The 25,109-nt window shown below is 43.0% G+C and overlaps 1 protein-coding gene across 2 annotated transcripts in view; it reads left to right on the top strand.

Moving 5' to 3' along the window:
* Window positions 1–22,529: 22,529 nt before the first annotated feature.
* Window positions 22,530–25,109, top strand: part of polg2 (polymerase (DNA directed), gamma 2, accessory subunit) — a 38,325-nt gene continuing 35,745 nt past the window's right edge. The window contains exons 1-4 of one of the 2 annotated variants that reach the window (XM_051895870.1): window positions 22,530–23,281; window positions 23,416–23,533; window positions 23,756–23,800; window positions 24,741–24,861. In XM_051895870.1, the coding sequence (XP_051751830.1) occupies window positions 22,846–23,281; window positions 23,416–23,533; window positions 23,756–23,800; window positions 24,741–24,861 (720 nt within the window). In that variant the 5' untranslated portion in view covers window positions 22,530–22,845. Of the gene's footprint in view, window positions 23,282–23,415; window positions 23,534–23,694; window positions 23,801–24,740; window positions 24,862–25,109 lie in introns of both variants that reach the window. The other variant, XM_051895869.1, reaches the window with a different exon arrangement.

Consider the following 25,109-nt stretch of genomic DNA (forward strand, 5'->3'; position numbering starts at 1 on the left):
GAGCTTAAGTATGCATTCTTAAGGTGACAGGTGGAAAAACACTGAAGTGGTAAACATGTTCCTAATACGGTAAAAGGACAGAGGCTTCAGCCTTGGAGGTCAGAGTGAGGGGAAGCTTTCATTCTTTGTCTCACACTCTGCAGCTGTCACGAATGTGGCTCCCGCACCTCCTCCTCCGCACCACCGGAGGGAGCCGTCACCTGAATATTGACTGGTTTCCATTCGGACTACGTTTCCCATAGGCCCTCATTCCTGGGACTGATTGTGCACACACCTGCACCTCATCACTCTCACACTATTTAAGTCACACACACACACACACACACTCTTTGCGAATTCACTGCCGCTCCCGCCGTTAATCCACGCCTCGCACTCCCGGAGAAGTTTGATGGTAACCCTGCAAAATGTAAGGGATTTCTTCTCCAATGTTCTCTCTTCGTCAACCAGCAGCCATCTCTCTATTCCACCGAGTCCAGTCGGATCTCCTTCGTATACTCCCTGTTGACTGGTCGTGCGCTGGATTGGGCCACGGCGATATGGCGAGAGAATAGTTCCGTGTTTCCCACCTTCTCTGCCTTCCTACGAAGCTTCAAAGAGGTCTTCAAACATCCGGAGGGAGGCAAAAGTGCAGGGGATCAGTTGCTGTCGTTGTGTCAAGGTAAAACCACCGCTGCTGAATACGCATTAAACTTTCGAACCCTCGCCACACAGACGAACTGGGTCAAGGACACGCTGAAACTGCTGTTTCGTAAGGGGCTGTCTCTGGAGCTGCAAACCGAGCTCGCATGCCGGGACAAGGGAAGATCGCTTAATGAATTCATCGAACTAGCCATTCACATTGACAATCTCCTCCGATCACGACGCCCTGTCCGTCTTTCCACTCTGGCCAATCCCTCATCAGAACCCATGCAGCTCGGGTATACCCCGCTTTATCCAGAGGAAAGAGAGAGGAGACGACAACTCCATTTGTGCTTGTACTGTGGTCAAGCCGGCCACATCAAGATCAACTGCCCCATTCGACCCAATCCATCTAACCCAAAAGCGGTGAGTTCTCCACTTTCCACCGATTACTCCTCTGACTGCCTTAAAATTCCCATTCAAGTAACTGTGAATGATCAATGCATAACCACGCACGCACTTTTGGACTTTGGGGCAGCAGGTGACTTCATGTCAGATACATTCATCAGTGAACATAATATTACACTAACGGAATGTAACTCTCCATTGACAGTGGAGGCGCTAGATGGGAGACCCATCGGTGGAGGAAGAGTGGCGCACATCACCGCTGAACTCGCTCTGCAAGTGGGAGCCCTACATCACGAGCACATTCGATTCTATGTTATCCACTCACCCAGCAATCCAGTCATCCTTGGTCTCCCGTGGCTCAGAACTCACAATCCGCTTATTTCCTGGAAGGAGGGCCAAATAGTTCAGTGGGATGCCACCTGTCATGAACACTGTCTGAAACAGATCACTCCCATACCAGTGCAGACCGTCACAGCCACGAGTCCAACATCGATGAGCCCGACATACCTGCTGAGTATGCTGATCTGGCGATCGCTTTCAGCAAAAGCAAGTCAACTGAATTACCTCCTCACCGTTCCAGTGACTGTGCTATAGATCTTCTACCTGGTACCACGCCCCCCAAGGGCAGAATATTTCCCCTGTCACAGCCTGAGTCAGCAGCTATGAAAGCATACATCGAGGAAGAGCTGGCCAAAGGATTTGACCTTCTACATCCCCGGCGGCATCAGGTTTCTTCTTCGTCAAAAAGAAGGACGGCAGTCTTCGGCCCTGCATAGACTATCGTGGTCCGAACGACATTACAGTTAAATTCCGCTACCCTCTGCCATTGGTCCCCGCAGTCCTAGAGCAGCTAAGGCAAGCCAAGTACTTTACCAACCTGGATCTCTGGTGTGCATACAATTTGATTCGTATCAGAGAGGGGGATGAACGGAAGACGGCCTTTTCCACTGCTACCGGCCACTATGAGACCCTTGTTATGCCATTCGGGCTAGCCAACAGTCCCTCCATCTTTCAATCATTCATCAACGACATCTTTCGGGACATGCTCAATCGCTGGGTCATAGTCTACATTGACGACATCCTCATCTACTCCAAAACCTTTGAGGAACACGTCCAACATGTCCGGTCCATATTGCAACGACTCATACAACACAAACTGTATGCTAAAGCTGAAAAATGTGAGTTTCATCGCACTTCTACATCATTCCTGGGCTACGTCGTCAGTCAGGAGTGGCAATGGACGACAGTAAAGTAAGGGCAGTGCTTGAGTGGCCTCAACCACGCACGCTGAAAGAACTACAACGATTTCTGGGGTTCGCCAACTTCTACAGGCGGTTCATACGAAACTTCAGCGGCATTGCAGCCCCGTTAACTTCCATGACTAAGCGACAGTCCACACGCCTCTCCTGGTCCCACGAGGTGGTGCACGCCTTTCAAAAACTGAAGGAATGATTCACCACAGCACCCATTCTCCACCACCCAGACCCAGAACTCCCTTTCATAGTCGAGGTCGACGCCTCCTGTACAGGCATCGGGGCCATACTCTCACAGCGCCAAGGTAATCCAGCAAAAACGTTCCCCTGTGCATTCTACTCCAGAAAGTTGTCGGCGGCAGAGCACAACTACGATGTAGGCAATCGGGAGCTCCTGGCAATGAAAGCGGCGTTGGAGAAGTGGCGCCATTGGCTGGAGGGAGCACAACACCCGTTCACCATACTCACAGATCACAAGAACCTGGAATACCTCCGGTCTGCTAAACGTCTGAATCCCTGACAAACTAGGTGGGCCATGTTCTTCACCCGTTTCCAGTTCACTGTAACCTACAGACCCGGTTCAAAAAATGTAAAGGCAGACGCACTATCTCGTCATACAGAGGAGGTGGAACGGACGGAGAATGAGGAAAACATTATTCCAGTCAAACTGCTGCTCACTCCGGTTCAGTGGGACGTCATGACCGAAATCACTCAAGCAAACGAACAAACAGCACCACCACCAGACTGCCCACCAAACCGCACTTTTGTACCTGTACATCTCCGCGACAAATTGCTACACCAAGTTCATGATTTCCCCAGCTCTGGCCACCCTGGCATCACAGCCACACTACACCTACTACAAAACCGGTTCTGGTGGGACACCATGGTAACAGACACCACCCAACTCATCAAAAATTGCACAGCCTGTCAAACCTCCAAAACATCACGCCAAGCCCCAGCGGGTCTATTACAACCGCTGCCCATTCCTCAACGTCCCTGGTCCCATATAGCCATTGACTTTGTCACGAGGGAGGAGCGAGGAGACCTGGGATCTAGCCCATCATCACCTACAATGCGCTGTAAGAAGGCAAGAGATACAGGCCAATCGACATCGTCGCCCCAATCCCGAATACACCGTGGGACAGTGGGTCTGGCTGTCAACTAGGGACCTGCGTCTAAGACTTCCATGCAGAAAGCTCAGTCCCAGGTTTGTAGGGCCTTTTCAAATTCTCAAGCAAATCACACCCGTGTCATTTCGTTTAGATTTACCTGCTAATTACTGTGTTTCTCCCACTTTCCATGTGTCGTTGCTGAAACCCTCTGGTGGTCCGAGAAGAGAGTCGGAGGGAGGCGAAGCCCCTTGATGATCGAAGGCGAGGAAGCCTATCAGGTTCGAGAGCTGCTCGATTCCAGGCGCCGGGGTAGGAGACTACAGTATCTAGTCGACTGGGAGGGGTACGGCCCGGAGGAGCGATCCTGGGTCAATTCGGATGATATCCTGGACCCATCACTCATAGTGGAATTTCATCGGATGCATCCGGAGAGACCGGCCCCTCGACCACGTGGTAGACCCCGGTGCCCGCTTCCTCGCGTCTGGAGCCGCTCGCAGGGGGGGGCTCTGTCACGAATGTGGCTCCCGCGCCTCCTCCTCCGCACCACCGGAGGGAGCCGTCACCTGAATATTGACTGGTTTCCATTCGGACTACTTTTCCCATAGGCCCTCATTCCTGGGACTGATTGCGCACACACCTGCACCTCATCACTCTCACACTATTTAAGTCACACACACACACACACACACACACACACACACTTTGCGAAGTCTTGATTTGCCCCGGTGATCATTACTGAGCGTTTTCTTGTGGACTGTTTCTCTGTTGCCGTTGGACTGTTTATTCCCTGTGATTCTCTGCTGCCTGCCCTGATCTGTGCTTGTGTACTGGACTGTGTTTGCTTGCCGCCTGCCCTGATCTCTGCCTGTGACCCGACTCTGTTTGTCTGCCGCCTGCCTCGACCATTGCCTGTCCCTGTTTATGTCTTTGCCTTTGCCCCTGTCTGCATTGGTGATTATCTTAATAAAAGCTGCAAATGGATCTCCACTCTGTCGACCCTTCAAGCTACTTGTGTTTCTGTATGATTGTTTGACCTTTCTTGCAAGAAATAAAGACAATTGGATGTGTTTGTCTCTTATGCAGTAAGAGTCCTGTTGATTTTTGCCACAAAACCCATTACCCAGAACATATGTACTCGGGCCAACTTGACGTTTCACCAACACTGGCATAGAAAATCTCACATCCCCTTTTTTCACCAGCTGAGGTTTACGAATGCGAACCCTATCTCTTGGTTTGAGCTGAAGCTATTTAGCACCTCTCCTTTTATCGACGTATTGCTCTTGCATCTTTGCCACCCTCTCGCGAACCTTCCTGTAGTCAACTTTAGCACGGATCGGCAAGATATTCAATTTAGTACGCATTGGTCGACCTCTCATCAGCTGAAAGGGAGTCGCATTGGTAGTGGCATGCGGAGTCGCTCTATAAATCTGCAGCATCCTTGTCACTTCAGGTTTCCAGGGTTTCTGTTGTAAATCTGCTAACTGAACACAGTTTATCAGCACCCTGTTGAAGCGTTCAACACAGCCGTTCGACTGTAGATGATAGACACTTGAGCGGATGTGTTTGAGCCCACGTTCCTTCAGGAAATCTCTAAAGATAGATGATACAAATTGGGGACCATTAACATTGTCACAATTGTTATAGGATTCCCCTCACAGGAGAAAACACTGGCCAAGAATGACGTCACGGTGGTTGCAGTAACATGTGCAGCAAACGCAACTTCAGGCCATCTACTAAAATAATCCACCAAAACAATGGCAAACCGACAATCATTCCTCTCTTTCTCGAACAGCCCCATAATATCCACTGCAACTTTTTGAAAGGGACCTTGCGAAAGTTCAACGGGTTGCATAGGAGCTGGATGTATTCTGGCAGTTTTGTCGGATGATTGGCAAGCAACACATGATGCAATGACTGAATGTACTAACTCGTCCATGCATGGCCACCAATAAAGTTCTCTTAGTCTTTGTTTGGTGCGCACGAGTCCAGGGTGAGTATCATGTGCAAGATGGACAATTCGTTCTACCAATCGGGAACCCCGGAACAGCTCATGACATATAGGGTGGTACAAAGAAATGAGTGGAGGTGTCGCATTTTTTGATTTTGGCCATCCTTGTTGAACTTGTGTGCGCAACTGGGAAAGTTCAGCGCAAGACTCACAAGTGGCTTTAAATTTCTCGATTGACTAAGCACTGTCAAGGGGTAAAATTTCCGCCATCAGTTCAGGTTCTGGAATTTTTTCTAGATCATTGCAAGGAATAGGATTGCGTGACAGTGCATCCGCCGTAACATTTCTATTGCCAGGTCTGTAGATGACATCACCCAACGCGCAATCCTCATACCAGCGTGGTTCATACCTTTTGTCTGCAGAAGCGTAGTTAGGGCATGGTGATCTGTTCTCAAAATGAACCGATGACCCCACAGGTATGTTCTCCATCACTCTACAGCCCACACGCAAGCGAGTGCTTCTTTCTCAACTGTTGAATACTTTCTTTCTGCAGCTGAGAGTTTAAGAGAAGTGAAAGTAACAACGCGCTGCGTGTTGTCTGGATGCAACTGCGACAAGACACCTCCTAATCCGTAATCAGAGGCATCCGTGGACACCAGCGTTGGCAAACTTGGATCAAATAAGGTGAATGGTGCGCTATGAACCAGTCCCCCCTTCAGTTCCTTGAAACTTTCCTCTGCTTCCACTGTCCACTTGAACGTGTCTGCACCAGATCGGAATAACTTTCTTAGTGGCTCCACCACCATAGCGTAGTTGGTAATGAATTTATTAAACCAAGAAGTTAAGCCCAAAAAAGATCTGAGAGCTTGCAGATCAGCTGGGGCTAGAGCATCTGAAATGGCCTTGATATATCAGGATTTGGGCGCAAACCATCCTTAAAAATTATGTGACCCAAATAACGAATACTTAGCTGGTTCAACGTACTGTTTTCAAAATTAAGCCGAAGGCCGACATTCACCAGTCGCTGACGGTCCTGAGGCATTCGTCATGCTCAGCTTTTGCGCTGCCCCAGACAACTATGTCATCCAGGTAGTTTATAGTACACCCGGCAAGTCTTTCAGTACAGTTTGCATCATTTTCTGAAATGCGGACGGCACGGACGGCGCGGACGCCAGCCCGAACGGAACTCGTTTGTATCTGAATAGACTCTTTTGTGTAATGAATGCTGTTAAATTTTTACTGTCTTCATGTAATGGCAATTGGTGATATGTGTTAGCCAGATCGATTTGTGAAAACACCGTTGCATTACACATTTCTGCGAACAGCTCTTCAGTGTGTGGCAGTGGGTGACAGTCCATTACAACACTTTTGTTGGGTTCACGTAAATCCACACAGAGTCTAATACCTCCTTGTTTTTTCCGGGTTACCACAATGGGTGAAACCCAAGGTAATGCGTCAATTTTTTCAATCAATCCAGCTCGCAAGAGGTACTGAAGCTCCCTAGACACCTCTTCTCATACGCACAGCGGGAGGCGTCTGAGCTTTTGCTGCACTGGCGGAAAGTTAGGATTCACCTGCACTTTGTGAATGAATCCTTTCACACATCCAATCGCACTTGATGATTCTTTATCCGTTTCGTACACTGGAGCAGGTGGTATGGTACCCACCGTTCTTTCCGCGAACTGGTAATTTAGAGCCTTTATTAAGTCCAAGCCTAATAGCACAGAGCCTGCCTGAACAATGTAAAATGTAGCAGAAGTGGTGACCTTACCTAGCATCACTAAAGCGGGCATACAGCCAAGTACTGAGATTTTGTCCTTCGAATAGGTGACTAGGCGGACTTTCGGTTCCGTCAAGAGGCATTCAGCAAAGCACTCCTCATAGAGTTGTTTTGGCAGTATTGACACAGATGATCCAGTGTTCACAATTAAATCTACGCATTTCATATTCCCAACTGATGCTTCTATCTGGATTTTACAACAAATATTGTCAGACACATCACTCATGTAACAGATAGTAAGCTCGGGAATCTCAAGTTCATGTACCTCTTTAGACATGGATTTGCAAACTTTTGCAAAGTGTCCTTTTTTTCCCACATGAATTACAGGTCACTGATGCTGCGGGACAATATTTAGCATTTGCAAGATGGGACTGTGAGCCGCACCTAAAGCAGGACTTTTTCTGTTTTGTTCCACCAGGCTCTGGAGGAGGCTTTCTCAGTTTTTTCCCAGCGCGAAATCGTTGCAGAAGTCGGGAAGTGGACTTATGAATTGCATGAACAGGAGCTGCAGCAACACCCCCATTGAGATTGCGTTTTGTACCACTGATTCCACCTGGCATGCTAGAGTCACGGCCCATTGCAAGGTAAGGTCATCTTCAAGCAGAAGTCTGCCTCTGATTAGACATAGGTGTTCGTGCTCTATCAGTTGATTTCTAATCATTTCGTCCTCCATCTCACCAAACGCACGTGGAACAGCCAGAACATGTAGCACAGCAATGTATTGCGTAACACTTTCGACGGCTCTTTACGGTCTCTGTCGGAATGCATGACGACAAGCCACCACGTTAACTTTCGGGACAAAATGCATCTCCAGTGCTGTCATAGATTTCTGCCATGGTTGTCCCAGTGTTAGGCAAAGTATAAAAGAGTCTTTGTTCCTCCATTCCAAGGCAATGTAATAGGATCGCGTGGTGTCTAGCATCAGTCCATCCATCTGCAGAAGCAGATATTACAGCGAGGTAACTTTCAAAAATCCTTCGCCAAATCATAAAGGGAAGAGTAGGTTCGCCTGGGCAGGGTAAAAATGGAGCAGGAGCAGGGACAGAAGTCACCATCCTCGTCACCAATTTGTTGTATTTTTACCTACATCAGCCAAGAACATGTGGACACAGCCATTGTACTTAATCTTCTTCTTTATTATTTTTAATTTTTAGCCTCTTATCTTAACTCCCCCTTCTGGCCACATACGGTATTTCAGAACACAACACAACAAAAAACAGTACTTAAAACACTGCTAATATTTATATTTTATTCTGTGATAATTCTGAGGTGGCAGATGGGGTGGCAAAGCTTTTTCTTAGGGTGGCAGTTGCCACACCGTGCCACCCCGGTAGATCCGCCCCTGGTCACATCCGTCTTTCGGATGAAGGAAACACTTCATGCCTTGCATAAAATTAACAATTTATTCCTAAAGATACTGAATATAATTACTTTGGATATTGAAATATGTTCTCAGAACTGTGCACTGACTGTTTATGGGCAGGTTAAAGCAGCCACAGCATCTTTCGGCTACGAGTGAGACGGAGGGCGGTAGTCTGAAATTAGTTCTGCCCGAAATTAGTAATGTGTCTATTTACATCGTGATTTTGCAGCATTGAGTATTGTAGCCAAGCACATGCATTACTGTTGAAAATAATGGCCAATCAGAATTGTTTAAGTTAGACTCAGTTCAATATCCCTCAAAACAATGAATAAGTTTCTTTTTAGTGCCAGTTTAAGTCCTACACTCACAAATCCTCTCATAAAAAGCGTAGTAGACACATTGTAATTTAAAGATTTACATCTTGAAACTTTCAGTTTTACAAATGGGGACAATCTCTGAAGGATAAATAATGTTTCTGTCAGACCACTATTCAACAAAAGATTATTGATAAAGAACGTTAGCAATTTAAAGTTGGCGGTATGGAACAGTTCTGGGCAAAACTCCCCGCTCATTCAAGCAGCCATGCCTGGACAGAGCAGGGAGCGCAGCGAAACATTTCCCCCATAACCAGAACAGTTTAGCAAAATAATAGAATAGAGACATCTCACAGAACTGATACATAAGTATTAAAAATACACATGAACATCACCTGAAAGAGAAATAAACAGACATGAGGAATTAATAACAACGACAATAATAATAACCCGGATTACTTGAGTAGAGGTGCGGTACTGAGCCACAGGTGCAGTCATACATTGGAGGAGTAGGGGATGGAAGCGGGTATAACGAGCGCAGCGCAGCGATTAAGCAGCATCTGAATACTGGAAGGTGTATTTGAAAGATGTGGTCTAATCTAAAATGTATCCCTATTGGATGGTATGGATAATGCTATACGCTTGATTTCTGTCAGACCACTATCGTCAAAGATTATTAATGATGATGAAGAACGTTAGCAATAAAACAAATTAAACGATAGTAATAAGCAATAGCAATTTAAGGTTGGCGGTATGAAACTGTTCTGGACAGAGCAGGGAGCGCAGCAATACATTTCTCCCAAAACAAACCATCCCCCAACTGTAATAAATGATAAAAGTAAATGAGCAGCCTTAAGCAAGCGTGATTAATAGGAACGGCTGTGAATTACGCATAGCATCCCAAACGATCCAGCCGGAGGTGGTATGATTCTTGCAACAAGCATGTTGCTAAACGCATAGCAACAAGCGTATTGCCAATTGAGCATCGTGCACCTTGGCAGCAAGCATGCTGCCAAAACACGAATCAGCAATTGTAACAAGCATGTTACTGAGCCTGGATGAGCCTTTATTGCAACAAGCATGTTGCAAACCTAAATCGGAAGTATTAAACTAGTGGCAATCTGGTCAGGGAAGCATACACCTGTTGCCTAATGCATAAAATAGTATGCTATATGCTTGGATAGCATAAAGAGCATAAAGCATAAAGTCTAAAACAGCAGTTTAAGATAGCATGTACCTGAATAAACTTACCACAGCATATGCTTATAGTAGTGGCAACTAGATAGTCTTTAGAACAAGCGTGTTTCCAATAGCAACCATAACTTTAAGAGCAAGTGTTTCCATGCTGTTTTTTGATTTCTATAGCAACTATAGCTTTAAGACAGAGCGTTTTTCCAATAGTAACTATAGCTTTAAGAACGAGTGTTTTTCCAATGGCTCTATAGCTTTAAGAATGAGCATGTTTACTATGCACTGCGCCACAGCAGAATAATCCATTTGCACCAAGAATCGTTGTTTTCCTGTCTCTACCGCAAAGCTGCTTGAATCTGCAATGTATAGCGTTATACAAAGGCGAGTCAACCAGCATGTATAGCACGTTGCTACACAAATGAAGCGACCCGACCAGCGTGTGCAGTGATCGAGCCAGTTGCCAATGACAACAGATAAGTAACGCACATTGCCAATACGATCACAAAAGCTTAGCACAAACATTTTTCTGAGAATGACAAGAAGCCTAGCAACACGGATAGCCTTAGCAACAGCATGTTGCCAATAACCTGAAAAGAACTTAGCTTGCTTCTGAAAACATTCAGAGAGGAAGGAGAGTGAAATAGCCGGCTGTGATGTGGATGCTTGATTGCTCTTGATATCCTTCTTCATGCGGGAGTGCAGATCCATCTCATATTAGTATAACAAGCGCAGCAACGTGATCAAGCAGCATCTGAATACTGGAAGTTGGATTTGAAAGACGAGTGCTGTGTTCGAAATCGCCCCCTATACCCTCATTCACTATTCCCTACATTAGTCCACTAATAGTCCACTTGAAGGAGTGAATGAAATGAGTGAGTGAATTCGGACACTGAGTGCACCGGAAGGGCTGCCGATTACGCATAGTTTGTGCTACTGTTTAATAATCTTTTGAAATGTAGCAAACTGGCGGCTCCAGTAGTAATGAATATTTATGTTGAACTAGCATGTTCAAACCTCTTAAACAATTTAATGATTAATTAAAAAGGAATCATCCATTCATTTTCCAAATACCATACAGGTAGTATGATAATGCTGGACCAGCGCGGTTTGGAAAATGAATGGATGATTGATTAGGCTGCGGGCGCCATCTCCAGTTCCGTTGTGTTCTACCTGCAAACAAAGAAAGGAAAGTGCTCAGTATATATTCATCAGTGACTGATAAATATGTGTGTGACGACTTACCTGTTCCGTGTTGATCCTGCTGCATCTGCATTCCATAACCTCCATTGCATTACTGCTGTGATTAATAAAGCCTGCCTTTACTTATACTTACAATCGTCCTGGTCTGTGTTTCCTGACTAGACCTACAACAGCACAGCAGCAATGAGTACCTCACAACCAGATCCATTTCAAGAGCTTGTTAATCTCCTTCGCTGTTCACTCATGAATCCATCCACCACACCAGTCACTGCACCGATCACTTCTTCGCCGCATACCGTAGTTGCAAGTCCCATGGCCAACCCGGCGCCCTACTCTGGCTCGATGGAGGAATGCAACGGATTCCTGCTACAATGCTCGCTGACCCTTGAGATGCAGCCGCAGAGATTTTCCACAGAGAGTGCAAAGATCGCTTATATTATCTCCTTGTTAACGGGAAGAGCGCTGCAGTGGGCAGAGACAAGTTGGCAGCAATCCGGACCTGGTACACAGTCTGTGAATGTTTTCATGAATTATTTCCGGGAAGGTTTTGGTAAGCCTGTTGGTCATACTACTATTTGTGATCAGTTATATAATCTAAAACAAGTAAAATTGTCTACTACTGATTATGCTCTCAAGTTTTGCAGTAGCCAGTGGATGGAATGAGAGTGCGTTAATCACCACCTATAGACAAGGGCTCACACCGTCTCTACGACTGCAACTTGCAGCATATGACGACCCCTGCAGTCTCGAGAAGTTTATCCAACTTTCCACCCGAGTCTCCCATTGTATGCAGGGGTGTGAGGAATCCAGCCAGGGTCAGCATAGCTCCGCCTCCTCATGCCAGCCAGAGTCATTCAGTTCTCTAGAACCAGAACCTATGCAGTTTGAGTCTACTTGTCTATCGTTGGCTGAACGCAGAAGACGGCTGGCCCAGGGGTTATGTCTATATGGGCATGTCATCCTGGAGTGCCCCATCTGTCCTCCATGCCCTTTGGTGAGTTTTGTTCAAGCAGACTGTGTCAGTTCTTCACCATTAATCACCAAAGTATTTATAACTGTCTTTGATGTGTCACCGCACTCATTGACTCTGGGTCAACCGGGAACTTGATCTCCAGTGCCCTCTGCCGCCAGCTCAAATTATCGAAGATCCTGAGTGAAAGACACTACCAGGCCCAATCCATAACTGGGAAGCCCTTAAATTGTACCAACATCCGGTTTCGAGTGGGATCACTTTTACTGGGAGTTGGTGACCTTCATATTGAGGAGATCTCTCTGCTGGTTCTGGAGAATTCCATTTCTGACATCATCCTAAGGCGACTGTGGTTAATTCTACATCATCCAGAACTGATGAGATTAAGAAGTGGAGTGATCAGTGTTTCTCTTCCTGTTTCCCCACATTACAGCTCCGCTCCTGGAAGAAACCCCATTGTGTGGTCATCAATTCTACATCCACTGAAAGTCCCGCTCATCAGTTATCTGTGGATATTCCCGAATGTTACTCTCAGTTCCAGGATGTCTTCTGTCCCAAGAGAGCTTCTCAATTATCACCTCACAGGCCATGGGACTGTGCAATTAATCTCCTTCCTGGTGAACCAGTACCCAGAGGTAAAATTTACCCATTAACCATCCCTGAACAGGAAACCATGGAGAAGTACATTCGGGAGCTCTACAACAGGGTTACATCCGACCATCTACCTCCCCTGCTGCTTCGAGCTTCTTTTTCATGGCAAAGAAGGACAGAGGCTTGCGGCCCTGTATAGACTATCGAGCCCTCAACAAGATCACCGTAAAATTCCGATACCCCCGTGTCAATTCCACCAGTCTGAAATCCAGTTCCTTGGGTAAATCATCAACGAAAGAGGTATTGCCATGGACGAAAGGAATGTAGAAGCTATTCACAACTGGCCCATTCCCAAAACCATCAAAGAACTCCAGAGATGCCTAGGATTCCATTCCATTCCAGTCCACTCACCTCCCTGCTCCGTGGTAAGCCCAAGTCTCTGTCCTGGCCCTCAGAAGCCAAAGCCGCCTTCAACACCTTAAAAGAAGCTTTCTGTTCTGCAACGCTCCTCACTCACCCTGATCCAGACCTTCCATTCATCTTGAAGGTGGACGCCTCCACTACCGGTGTAGGAGCAGTGCTCTCACAGCAGCATGGGACGCCTCCAAAACTCCATCAATGCTCTTATTTCTCCCACAAGTTCAAACCAGCGGAGAGAAACTACGACATCGGGAACCATAAGCTTTTGGCCATCAAATTAGCTCTGGAAGAATGGAGGCACTGGCTTGAGGGGGCTCGACATCAGTTCACAGTCTGGACAGACTACAAGAACCTCCAATATCTCTGTGATGCTAAACGTCTAAACCCTCGCCAGGCACGCTGGGCATTATTCTTCACCAGATTCGACTTCAAGATTGCTTGTCGTCTTGGTTCCAAGAATGGAAAGGCTGATGCACGGATTCACACAATCGACGAGAATGTCGAACAACCAAAGTTGATCCTAGATTCCCGTCTTTTCTTCAGTCCCATCCAGTGGAATCCCGAGGAAGGGGGGCAAAGGGGGCAAGGGGGGGGGGCAGATGCCCCCCCATATTTTTCCCGATGTGAGCCGCCAAGTCAAGTCACCTTTATTTATATAGCGCTTTATACAATGCAGATTGTGTCAAAGCAGCTTTACAGTGATAACTGGTATATAATTTTGGCTGCACAGCAGCTCTTAAAGAAAATGCTGTCATTTTCAGATGCAAAATGTTGAATATCAAATGTCAAATGTCAAGTGTCCCCAACTAAGCAAGCCAAAGGCGACAGCGGCAAGGAACCCAAACTCCAACAGGTGACATCAGGTAGCATCAGGTGGCTGACCTAATTTATGCAGCCTAATAATCCTTTAATGGATTTGAAAAAATAAATTGATTACGTGTATGCCAGGTTAAAGAGATGCGTTTTTAGTCTAGATTTAAACTGACAGAGTGTGTCTGCTTCCCGAACAATGCTAGGAAGATTGTTCCAGAGTTTAGGTGTCAAATAGGAGAAGGATCTACCGCCTGCAGTTGATTTTGATATTCTAGGTATTATCAGCTGGCCTGAATTCTGAGATCGCAATAGACGTGAAAGACTATAATGCATCAAGAGCTCGCTCAGGTACTGGGGAGCTAAACCATTTAGTGCTTTGTAAGTAATTCGTAAGATTTTAAAATCTATACAATGTTTAACAGGAAGCCAATGCAGTGTTGACAGAACTGGGCTAATATGGTCATACTTCCTAGTTCTAGTAAGAACTCTAGCTGCTGCATTTTGTACGAGCTGTAGTTTGTTTAACAGGCGAGCGGAACAACCACCCAGTAGAGCATTACAGTAATTTAGCCTTGAGGTCATGAACGCATGAACTAACTGTTCTGCATTTGTCATTGAGAGCATATGTCATAGTTTAGGTATATTTTTAAGATGGAAGAATGCGGTTTTACAGATGCTAGAAACATGGCCTTCAAATGAAAGATTGGTATCAAAGAGCACACCCAGGTTCCTAACTGATGACGAAGACTTAACAGAGCAGCCATCAAGTGTTAGACAGTATTCTAGGTTATTATGTGAAGAAGTTTTTGGTCCAAAAATTAGAATCTCTGTTTTTTCTGAATTTAGTAGTAGGAAATTACTGGTCATCCAATTTTTTATATCAGCTATACATTCCGTTAATTTTGTGAATTGGTAAGTTTCGTCAGGGCGCGAAGAAATATAGAGCTGAGTATCATCAGCGTAACAGTGAAAACTAACGCCATGCTTCCTAATGATATCTCCCAAGGGTAGCATGTACAGAGTGAACAGCAACGGTCCTAGTACTGAGCCTTGTGGTACTCCATATTGAACTTGTGATCGATATGACATCTCTTCGTTTACTACTACAAACTGATAACGGTCAGATAAGTATGATTTGAACCATGACAGTGCAATTCCACTAATGCCAACATAATTTTAAGTCTATTTAAAAGAATATTGTGATCAATAGTGTCAAATGCAGCACTAAGATCCAGTAACACTAATAGAGAGATACAACCACGATCTGATGATAAGAGCAAATCATTAGTAACTCTAATGAGAGCAGTCTCAGTACTATGGTACGGTCTAAATCCTGACTGGAAATCCTCACAGATACTATTTCTTTCTAAAAAGGAACATAGTTGTGATGATACTGCCTTTTCTAGTATTTTTGACAGAAAAGTGAGATTTGAGATCGGCCTGTAATTGACTAATTCTCTAGGATTAAGTTGTGTTTTTTTAATAAGAGGTTTAATAATAGCCAGCTTAAAAGTTTTCGGTACGTATCCTAGTGATAAAGATGAATTAACGATATTAAGAAGAGGATCTATGACCTCTGAAAGCATCTCTTTCAATAGCTTAGTCGGTATAGGGTCTAACATACATGTTGTTGATTTTGATGATTTAACAAGTTTAGACAATTCTTCCTCTCCTAAAGCAGTAAATAAATTGAATTTTTCCTCAGGGACACTACAATGCACTGACGCGATACTGTAGTAGACGCAGTAGACTAATATTGTCAATCTTGCAAGTAAAGAAGTTCATAAAGTCATTACTGCTGTGCTCTTTGGAAACATCAGAAGTTGAAGCTTTATTTCTTGTTAATTTAGCCACTGTATCAAATAAATACCTAGGGTTGTGCTTATTTTCTTCTAAAAGTTTTGAAAAATAGGCAAATCTAGCAGTTTTTAAGGCCTTTCTGTACTCAATCATTCTCTCTCTCCATGAAATGCGAAAAACTTCTAGTTTTGTTTTCTTCCAACTGCGCTCCATTTTTCTGGCTGCTACCTTTAGAGTGTGCTCATTGTACCACGGCATTAGATTAATTTCCTTAATCTTTTTTAAACGCAAAGGAGCAACTGAGTCTAATGTGCTGGAAAAGACAGAGGCAATAGTTTCTGTTGCAACATCGAGGTCTTCTAAGCTATCTGGTATGCTAAGGCGATGAAACTGATCAGGAAGGATTATTTATAAAGCGATCTTTAGTGGTAGAAGTGATGGTTCTACCATATTTATGGCAGGGAGGCAGTTTAGCAGCCTTGACTAAACGTAGTATACACGAGACTAGATAATGAGAGATGTCGTCGCTCTGCTGCAGAATTTCAATGGCATCAATATCGATTCCATGTGACAATATTAGATCTAAAGTATGATTACGACAATGAGTGGGTCCTGACACGTGTTGTCTAACACCAACAGAGTTTAGAATATCTGCAAATGCCAATCCTAATGCGTCTTTTTTATTATCTACATGAATATTAAAATCACCAACAACAAGGATTTTTTCTGCAGCTAGTACTAACTCTGATAGAAAGTCAGCAAATTCTTTGATAAAGTCTGTATGGTGTCCTGGTGGCCTGTATACAGTAGCCAGCACAAATGTCAACTTACATAATGTTATATAAAGTACCATCACTTCGAAGGAATTATATTTGAAAGACTTTTGACTAATACTGTAAATATTACTATAAATTACAGCAACACCTCCCCCTTTGCCTTTCTGATGAGGATTGTGTCGATAATAATAACCTTGAGGGCTAGACTCATTTAAAGTAATGTAATCGTCTGATTTTAGCCAAGTTTCTGTCAAACACAGCAAATTGTTGTCTGTGATAATATCATTTACAATAAGTGCTTTTGAAGAAAGGGATCTAATATTTAACAACCCAAGCTTCATCATTTGTTTATCAGTATTATCTCTATTTTTTATTTGTTGAACATCAATTAAATTTTTACCATTAAATGGGTTTGGAAGTTTTTTGTTTGTACTAATTCAGGGTACAGACACAGTGTCTATGTGATAATATCTAGGTGTAAGAGTTTCTATGTGTTGGGAATTATCTGACTTCTGTAACGTGAGGCAGCTAGCAGATGGTCGGTTTAGCCAGTATGTCTGCTTCCTGACCTGGACCCCAGTTTGTCATGTTTCAGCTCTAAGACTATGTGCCATATTACTAGAGAGAAGAGCAGCACCATCCCAGGAGGGATAAATACCATCTCTTTTCAACAGGTCAGGTCTCCCCCAAAAACTTTTCCAATTGTCTATGAAACCTCTATTATTCTGCGGACACCACTTAGACAGCCAGCCATTGAGTGATGATAATCTGCTAACTATCTCATCACTCCGACGAACAGGAAGGGGACCAGAGCAGATTACTTTTCCTGACATTGTACTTGCGAGTTCACACACCTCTTTAATGTTAATTTTAGTGATCTCCGACTGGCGAAGTCGAACATCATTAGTGCCAACGTGAATAATGATTTTAGAGTATTTACGATTAGCATTAGCCATCACTTGTAGATTTGCTTTGATGTCAGGTGCTCTGGCTCCCGGCAAACATGTGACTATGGTGGCTGGTGTCTCTATTTTCACGTTCCGTGCAATAGAATCGCCAATAACTAGGGCACTTTCAACAGGATCCTCAGTAGGTGTATCACTGAGTGGGGAGAACCTGTTTGATGTTCTTATTGGAATGGAAGAGTGGTGTTTTCGGCAGCTAGGCCGCCTCATCGTTACCCAAGTGCCCTGCTGCGCGGGCTCTACAGCCAGAACCGAACAATGTACAGAGTTCACTAAGCTAGTCGCATCCAAAACAGTATCTGAAGCCCTTACATTCTTACTATCCTCAATTAAAGTTTGAATGCGTGTCTCTAATTCTGAGATTTTCTCTATCAGCCTGACTATTTCCCTACATTTATGACATGTAAATCCCTCATCGCTGACAGAGAAAGCTATACTGAACATGTGGCAAACAGAACACGATATAACACTAGGAGAGGATGACATGACTCACCGTGTTTGTAGACTGATCCGACTTACCACAGCTGTTTGATGAACGTGTTGAAAAGAAAATGAGCGCGCGAGAGACTGATGACAAGATGACAAGTTAACAAGCTAGCGAGATGCAAACGCGTTGTAATAGTGATTTAGATTCAAAGATTAAAAGCTAGCGACGTCAGATTAATGTGGTAGGCAATATTATATATAAGGTAATGATAATATAAGCAACAATGAATGAAAGTAAGAGATTCAAAACAAAGCTTTACGGAGTTACAGACGCAAACCACTCTGAGCAGCGAGGCAGACAGGAGCAATCGATCAGATCGATCATTTAAACCAGCTCCAGTCCACTACAATTTGGAGCGGTTAAGGCTCGGGTATACTTCATTTCCCGTGTTCCGCTACGTCTCGCGCACAGTTCAACGCGCAAGCCTTTCAAAGATACTCCTTTGCCCATGAGCGCGGAAATACGCATGTGCATGCGCCGAATGTCCGTGGTCACAAAAATTCGGCTGCATGCGGCCACAGTTCAGAGAGTCAAAGCTAGTCCACAGTGTAGTAAATGTTTCGTGCTTGCACCGAATGAAAACACATGAGAAACGTCATGAGACAGGAGAGACTCGGACATTGCAGTACTGAACGTTCCATGCATGTGGATTTGGATAAAACAGGTAATCGCTTTGATGCTGTGCCTGAACGCCGTTTATCCCTTCACAGTGGCGTATAGTGGACGGGCACGCAGGGCTATTAAATTATACTTATTATTATTATGCTACTTTTATTATTTAATTAATATTGCAATTAATTTGCCCCGCAATATCATAGCGCATCACCGCATAACAGACTCACTGCGAGGATAATAAAGATTAGTTAGATAGCTTACTCCTCATTTTAAAAACAACTTGTTTAACACGAAATACTTCTCGATTCACAAAAAAATACTTCTTCTTTTTTTTTTTTATTATGGGCCACAAGAGAAATATTAAGAAAATAAATTAGATTCATCTCTCATAGTCCCTATGAGAATATACGCTGTTAATGCAGCGTCAGATGCCAAAAGCTCGGCCAGTTTTTACTTTAAGTTTCTGTAGTGAAAAATTGACTGGCGTGTGAGACTTCTTCACCTGCATAACTCTCACGCAATGTTTGCACATTGTTTGTGTGATATCCACTAGCTCGTCTTCATGGTTCAAAATAGAAATATTTTCAATATTGTGATGTTCCATTTTTTTTAATCACCAGTTGCAAAATGATGGACACTGATTCACATATCGTCCGTGTCATTTCCCGTGATGATATTAAGTGAATTATTAAATAAATGAGTAAATAAACAAAAAGCAAACTTAAACTTGTTTGCTTTAAAATCCCTGTGAACCGGAAGTTGCAAACGACTTTTCTCCAGTGTTGTGACGTATTTCCAAGTGAAACGGAATATTGAATAGAGGGCAGGGTTTTATTTTAGCGCTCCTCCTCTCCATCTCTCGCTCATAGCAGACTAACGGTCGGAGGGGAGTGGTTTAAGCGTTTTCAACCCAAGCCTCAAACTGATGTCATTAGAGAAGGGGCACCGTTGCAGAGGGGAGGAGCATTTTCAGATTTTGATTAAATATTATGAAGCCAAACAATTTTTTGTGTGGATTGACTTTCACGGATGAATTGTTCACCACAAAACTAGCAATTTGAGCTAACAAAATAAATAAGGCCAATTTTGATTTCATGTGTACTTTAAAATTTCTGTGAATAATTTGCTGATGCAGGTACAAAAAGACGTTTTGTACCTGCAAAAAAAAAAAAAAAAAATTCTTGCCCCCAGAGAGTCAAATGTCGCACATGTATATATATATATATAAAGCTGCTCGGCCAATGAAACCCATTCCATGAAGCTCTCTACGCACTGTTCTTGAGCTAATCTGAAGGCCACGCAAAGTTTGGAGGTCTGTAGCCTCTGACTCTGCAGAAAGTTGGCGACTTCTGTGCACTTTGCACCTCAGCATGCACTAACCCCGTTCTGTGATTTTATGTGGCCTACCACTTCGTTGCTGAGTTGCTGTTGTTCCCAATTGCTTCCACTTTGTTATGATACCACTAACAGTTGACCGTGGAATATTTAGTAGTGAGGAAATTTCACAAATGGACTTATTGCACAGGTGGCAACCTATCACGGTACCACGCTTGAATTCACTGAGCTCCTGAGAGCAACCCATTCTTTCACAAATGTTTGTAGAAGCAGTCTGCATGCCTAGGTGTTTGATTTTATACACCTGTGGCCATGGAAGTGATTGGAACACCTGAATTCAATGATTTGGAGGGGTGTCCCAATACTTTTGGCAATATAGTGTGTATATATTATATATATATATATATATATATATATATAATGGTCACACTTTCGTTTTGACTTTTGCCTCAATAAACTCATTACTGCATAGTAAGTCAGTGTCAAGTTCAGGTATAGGGTAAGATGTAGAATCACGCATAATAAGGCATTAGTATTAGTATGTGCTATGTGCTTATGAGTAGGGGAGACCGGGGGCAATTGTAACAAATTTTGGTCATGTCATCATTACTCAAATAACTGAAATATTTGGATACAATTTTTATGTCAGTAACTTGTATCTGTGTTCTACTTGTTACCAGTCACCAAATGTTTTTACAAGCAATGTTAGAGTCACAATATTGATTGAAACATTAGAAGTCAAATGTTACATCTGCCCCCACATGTGGGGGCGATTGTAACAGCATATGGGGGCAATTGTAACAACACGTGTAATACCTTCATATAAATACCAATGACCACAATAAACTCCAGAGAATATAGATATAATTAAAACTATTCAATGTTATCCAGAACAATTAATTAACTCCCCTTGCTGTTTTCCTTGGTCTGAACCTAGGCATGCTGTGAACAGAGAGTATACAGGGCCTACTCAGTAAAATGGATCCCCAGATTTAGAGGCAAAAACACTTTTCTTAAATTATTGGAATCTATCAATCTATTTTGATGTCCTTACTAAGCTGGACACTATTTTGATGGTGTCTAGGGCAATTGTAATGCAGTGTCACAATTGCCCCCGACTGTACCACCCCGTGACAAGCTACCCTGCTAACTAGAAACAACAAAGCTAATGTTTGACAAAGATATCAAATGTTAGACAACAGAATGGTCATCAAAACAAGACAGATTCAATTTCATAGACATTAATGGTTAAGATAATGACTCATAAATGAGTCTTTGTAGAAAAACTTTACCAGTTGATTTAGAAGCTTGTCCTTTGGCATGCAGAGAGGGATCTCCACAGAGCACATGCAAAATGAGTTTCATGGTTCTGTCTCATTTCTCTAATTTGAGATGTTACAATTGCCGCCTGTTACATTTGCCCCCGGTCTCCCCCTACTAATAAACAGTTAATATTGTAATATGCAAGCAACTAGTTAATAACTAAAGTGTTACATTAAATAAATAGCATAAATGTTTGTGTGTGTTGCGTGCGTATGTGCGTATATACAGTACTGCCTATCAGGTGCTTCTTTTGTGTGTGTATGTTCTTTTATGGGAAAATGCTTATGCAAAAAAAATAAATAAAAAAAACCTGTGTAGTTTACAGCAGAAACGGCGACAAACGATCGTGGCACCTGGCACGAACTCTGGCAGCTGCCTGCAAGACCTGGCATAAACTCTGGCAGCTGATACATAAAAATGTATAAAAATAATAATAATAATACAATTGTGGGAACTTTGCCTCATCATTTTAAAACACCACCGCACGCCACTGAGAACAGTGTAGTTTTTACGAGCAAACAGCAGAAATGGCGAGAAAGACCGTGGCAGCTGTCACGAACTCTGGAGGCTACCAGAGCCACCGGAAGTGGTGCTGTAAGAGCGCCAGCCCCTGCTGCTCGCGTTGGAGGGAGGGAAGGGGTGCATTGTTTTAATTGAGTTTAATTACTCAATTTCTTAAGTGTGTGTTAGAGATTAATAATATTGATTTGAATTACGTAATAATTGTGATTTTTGAAACAGATCAGTTTAATTTCTCATTCTCAAATATTTTGATATAAATTTAACAAAAATATTAAGTATATTTTTAAAAACTAATTTGTTAGACAAATACTAAAATCTTTTAGTGAAAAAACAAAACAAAAACAAATATAACTGTAAATTTTAGACTAAATTAACTGTTGGATTTTTAGGCAGTTATTTTGGTATGTTCAACTCAAACCATCCAGAAAATAATATTTAGAGATTTAATAAGTTAATAAAGTTCAATAATACTGTGATATTTACAAAGCCAGTGAATTATTTTGTGTCACAAATTAGAACATCTACTGAGTATAAGCAACAAGGATGATAAACTTTTTAAAATAGCTTTGTTAAGGTATCTAAAAGAAATTATGCACGAGTATAGTTTTTTTCTTTTTCTTTTTTTTTCTTCTGTTTACTATCATCATGATTAGTTAGGTATTTTTCCCCTAAGCACTGACGCTCGCTACACACTCCAGTTCAGTAGATGGCGGCAATGCACTAGAACCAGGTTTGCCAACCGCCAACAATAAAAGAAGAAGGGTTTTCACGCGCTTACTGAATGCAGCATGAAAGTTATTGCAGACTTTGATGCGCGAAAACAATTATCATCTCATGCAACGCCGACAGACGTACGGAACACGACTTACAAGATATATTATAAGAGTTCTTTCAAACCTGTCATAGCTGTGGTCTTATTAGCCATTTTTTATTTTGGACAGCTGCAGACAGCAAACTTTCACGCTTAATCTGGAGAATATATGTTGTTACTCTCTTTTAATTCATTATTCCCAACTACTAACGCTTTAATCCTTTGGGGAAATGTTCCTTCATTATATCAGAAGGCGTCTCCAGCTTTCAAAAGAAAACTTCCCTCTGTATCATCGGAATATATCGAAGTGCATTAATCGTGATGACAGTTCTGATGAAACCAGCCTCTTGATGAAACTTTGCGCTGAGCGTCATTACATTTCTTCTGAAGCTTTTCACAGCAGATCATGTACATATGGGCCCTTAGGAACAGAACTGAAAAAAAACATTATTGAGCAGTGGACTTCAGCAATACGTTCAAGAGCATATGTGTTTGGGATAAATACTTCAGTCCTAAGTAGAACGTGTGAGGAACCTGTCAGGATTGTTGACGTAAGGGCTCTTAAAGAAATCCTTAACCAAGACAGTTTAACTAAAGAAGAAGCATCTCAAAAGATTCATAAACTTTTGAAAGACGCTGCGTCTTTTCGGACGAGTCTATTTCAGGGTGAGTGCAGACCAGTCTTCACTATTCATACAGTACGCATAACGTTACCCCTAAATTCGAGACCCTGTGCGGTCGCACACTTGGCATAGTCCATGCGATGGCTTTAGTCATCTGGATTTTTTTGTCCCTTCAAGGTGCTTTGCAGCAGTATATTCAGGCTTTGGAGCTTGTGAATAGGACATTGCCCTTTGGATTGGCAGAGACAGGTCTGTGTCATCATTTCGATAATCAGCTGAGACATTCATCCGGTTGGTGAGTGAGGCCTAGTTATCTTATTTTTATCAGCTGTGTTATTTTAATGAATGACTGTTTTACTGGACCATTCTAATAACAAGATGAAATAAAGTAAATTAGTAAATTGCTTTGCCTTTACATATGATTGAAAATGTAACATTTTTGTTAACCTCTGTTAGTTCATTTGAGGTAACCGAATCATCTTTAGTTTGGTTCTGTTCTCCTCGGACTTCTTCACAGTGGATGGACTATTGGGCTCATCAAAGACTGCAGTGGTGGAGGAAGGTAAAAGCATGGCAGCACATATATGGGTGGATTGGGTACTGACACTAATGCCGCGTTCACACTACGATTTTCAAAGTTTTCAGATCAATATTCCTTTCACGCTGCGCGACTATCTGAGGTAGCTTTTAGTCGCTGCTGTGTGCACATTGCACGATGGATCGGCGACAGGGGTTACACATTTCATGACTTTACAATAGGAAAAATCGCTGAGGGTCTATAACTCCTCCCCGAATATTTAGCATGCCACAGGGTTTCTGTGGGGCATTAAAAAGTATTAAATTAGATTTGATGAAACCTGTAGAAACCCTGAAATATGTCATGGGCGTCGGTGACGCATTGTTGATTCTCTCAGATCACGTCTTCGATAATTCACATGGTGTGATTGTTAATCACGTGAACGAGTCCCGATTTACCTGCAATTTCTGGGATTTGTAGGCGATTTCAAAAAATCTGTCGGCGAGTAAAAATCGGGCCTAAAATCATGCAGTGTGATCTCGGCATTAGAGCAGTGGTTCTCAACAGGTTTGGCCATGGGACCCACCATTTTCCCATTCAATTTTTTTTCTCAAAAATGGTTGACACACAGGTACAGTCCCTTTTTACTTAAAGGGTTAGTTCACCCAAAAAAGAAAATTCTGTCATTAATTACTCACCCTCATGTCGTTCCACACCAGTAACCTTCATTTTTCTTTGGAACACAAATTAAGATATTTTTGATGAAATCCGAGAGGTATATGACTTGCCCATAGACAGCAATATAATATAACACTTTCAAGGTCCAGAAAAGTACTAAAGACATTGTTAAAACAGTGGATGTGACTACAGTGGTTCAAGCTTAATTTTATGAAGCGACTAGAATACTTTTTGTGCGCAAAAACAAAACGAAAATAACCACTTTATTCAACAATCTCTTCTCTTCCCTGTCATTATCCATACACAGGTGTTTACGTCCGAATACTGGCTCAGTATTGGCCAAAGCTGCACATGTGAACAGCAGGAGCCGGCCAATAATGAGTCGGCGTTCTGACGTAGAACCTGGAGGTGCTGGACATAAACAACAGGTGAGAATGACACAGAAGAGAAGATATTGTTGAATAAAGTCATTATTTTTGTTTTGTTTTGCCCACAAAAAATATTTTTGTTGCTTCATAAAATTAAGGTCGGACCACTGCACTGCACTGTTGACGGTTTTTTATGATATCCCTAGTACCTTTCTGGACCTTGAAAGTGTTGATTATATTGCTGTCTATGGACGAGTCATAAAGGGTTAGTTCACCCAAAAAAGAAATTTCTGTCATTAATTACTCAC

Source organism: Ctenopharyngodon idella, chromosome 6 (assembly GCF_019924925.1).
Source record: "Ctenopharyngodon idella isolate HZGC_01 chromosome 6, HZGC01, whole genome shotgun sequence".
In the NCBI taxonomy this organism is placed as follows: Eukaryota; Metazoa; Chordata; class Actinopteri; order Cypriniformes; family Xenocyprididae; genus Ctenopharyngodon; species Ctenopharyngodon idella.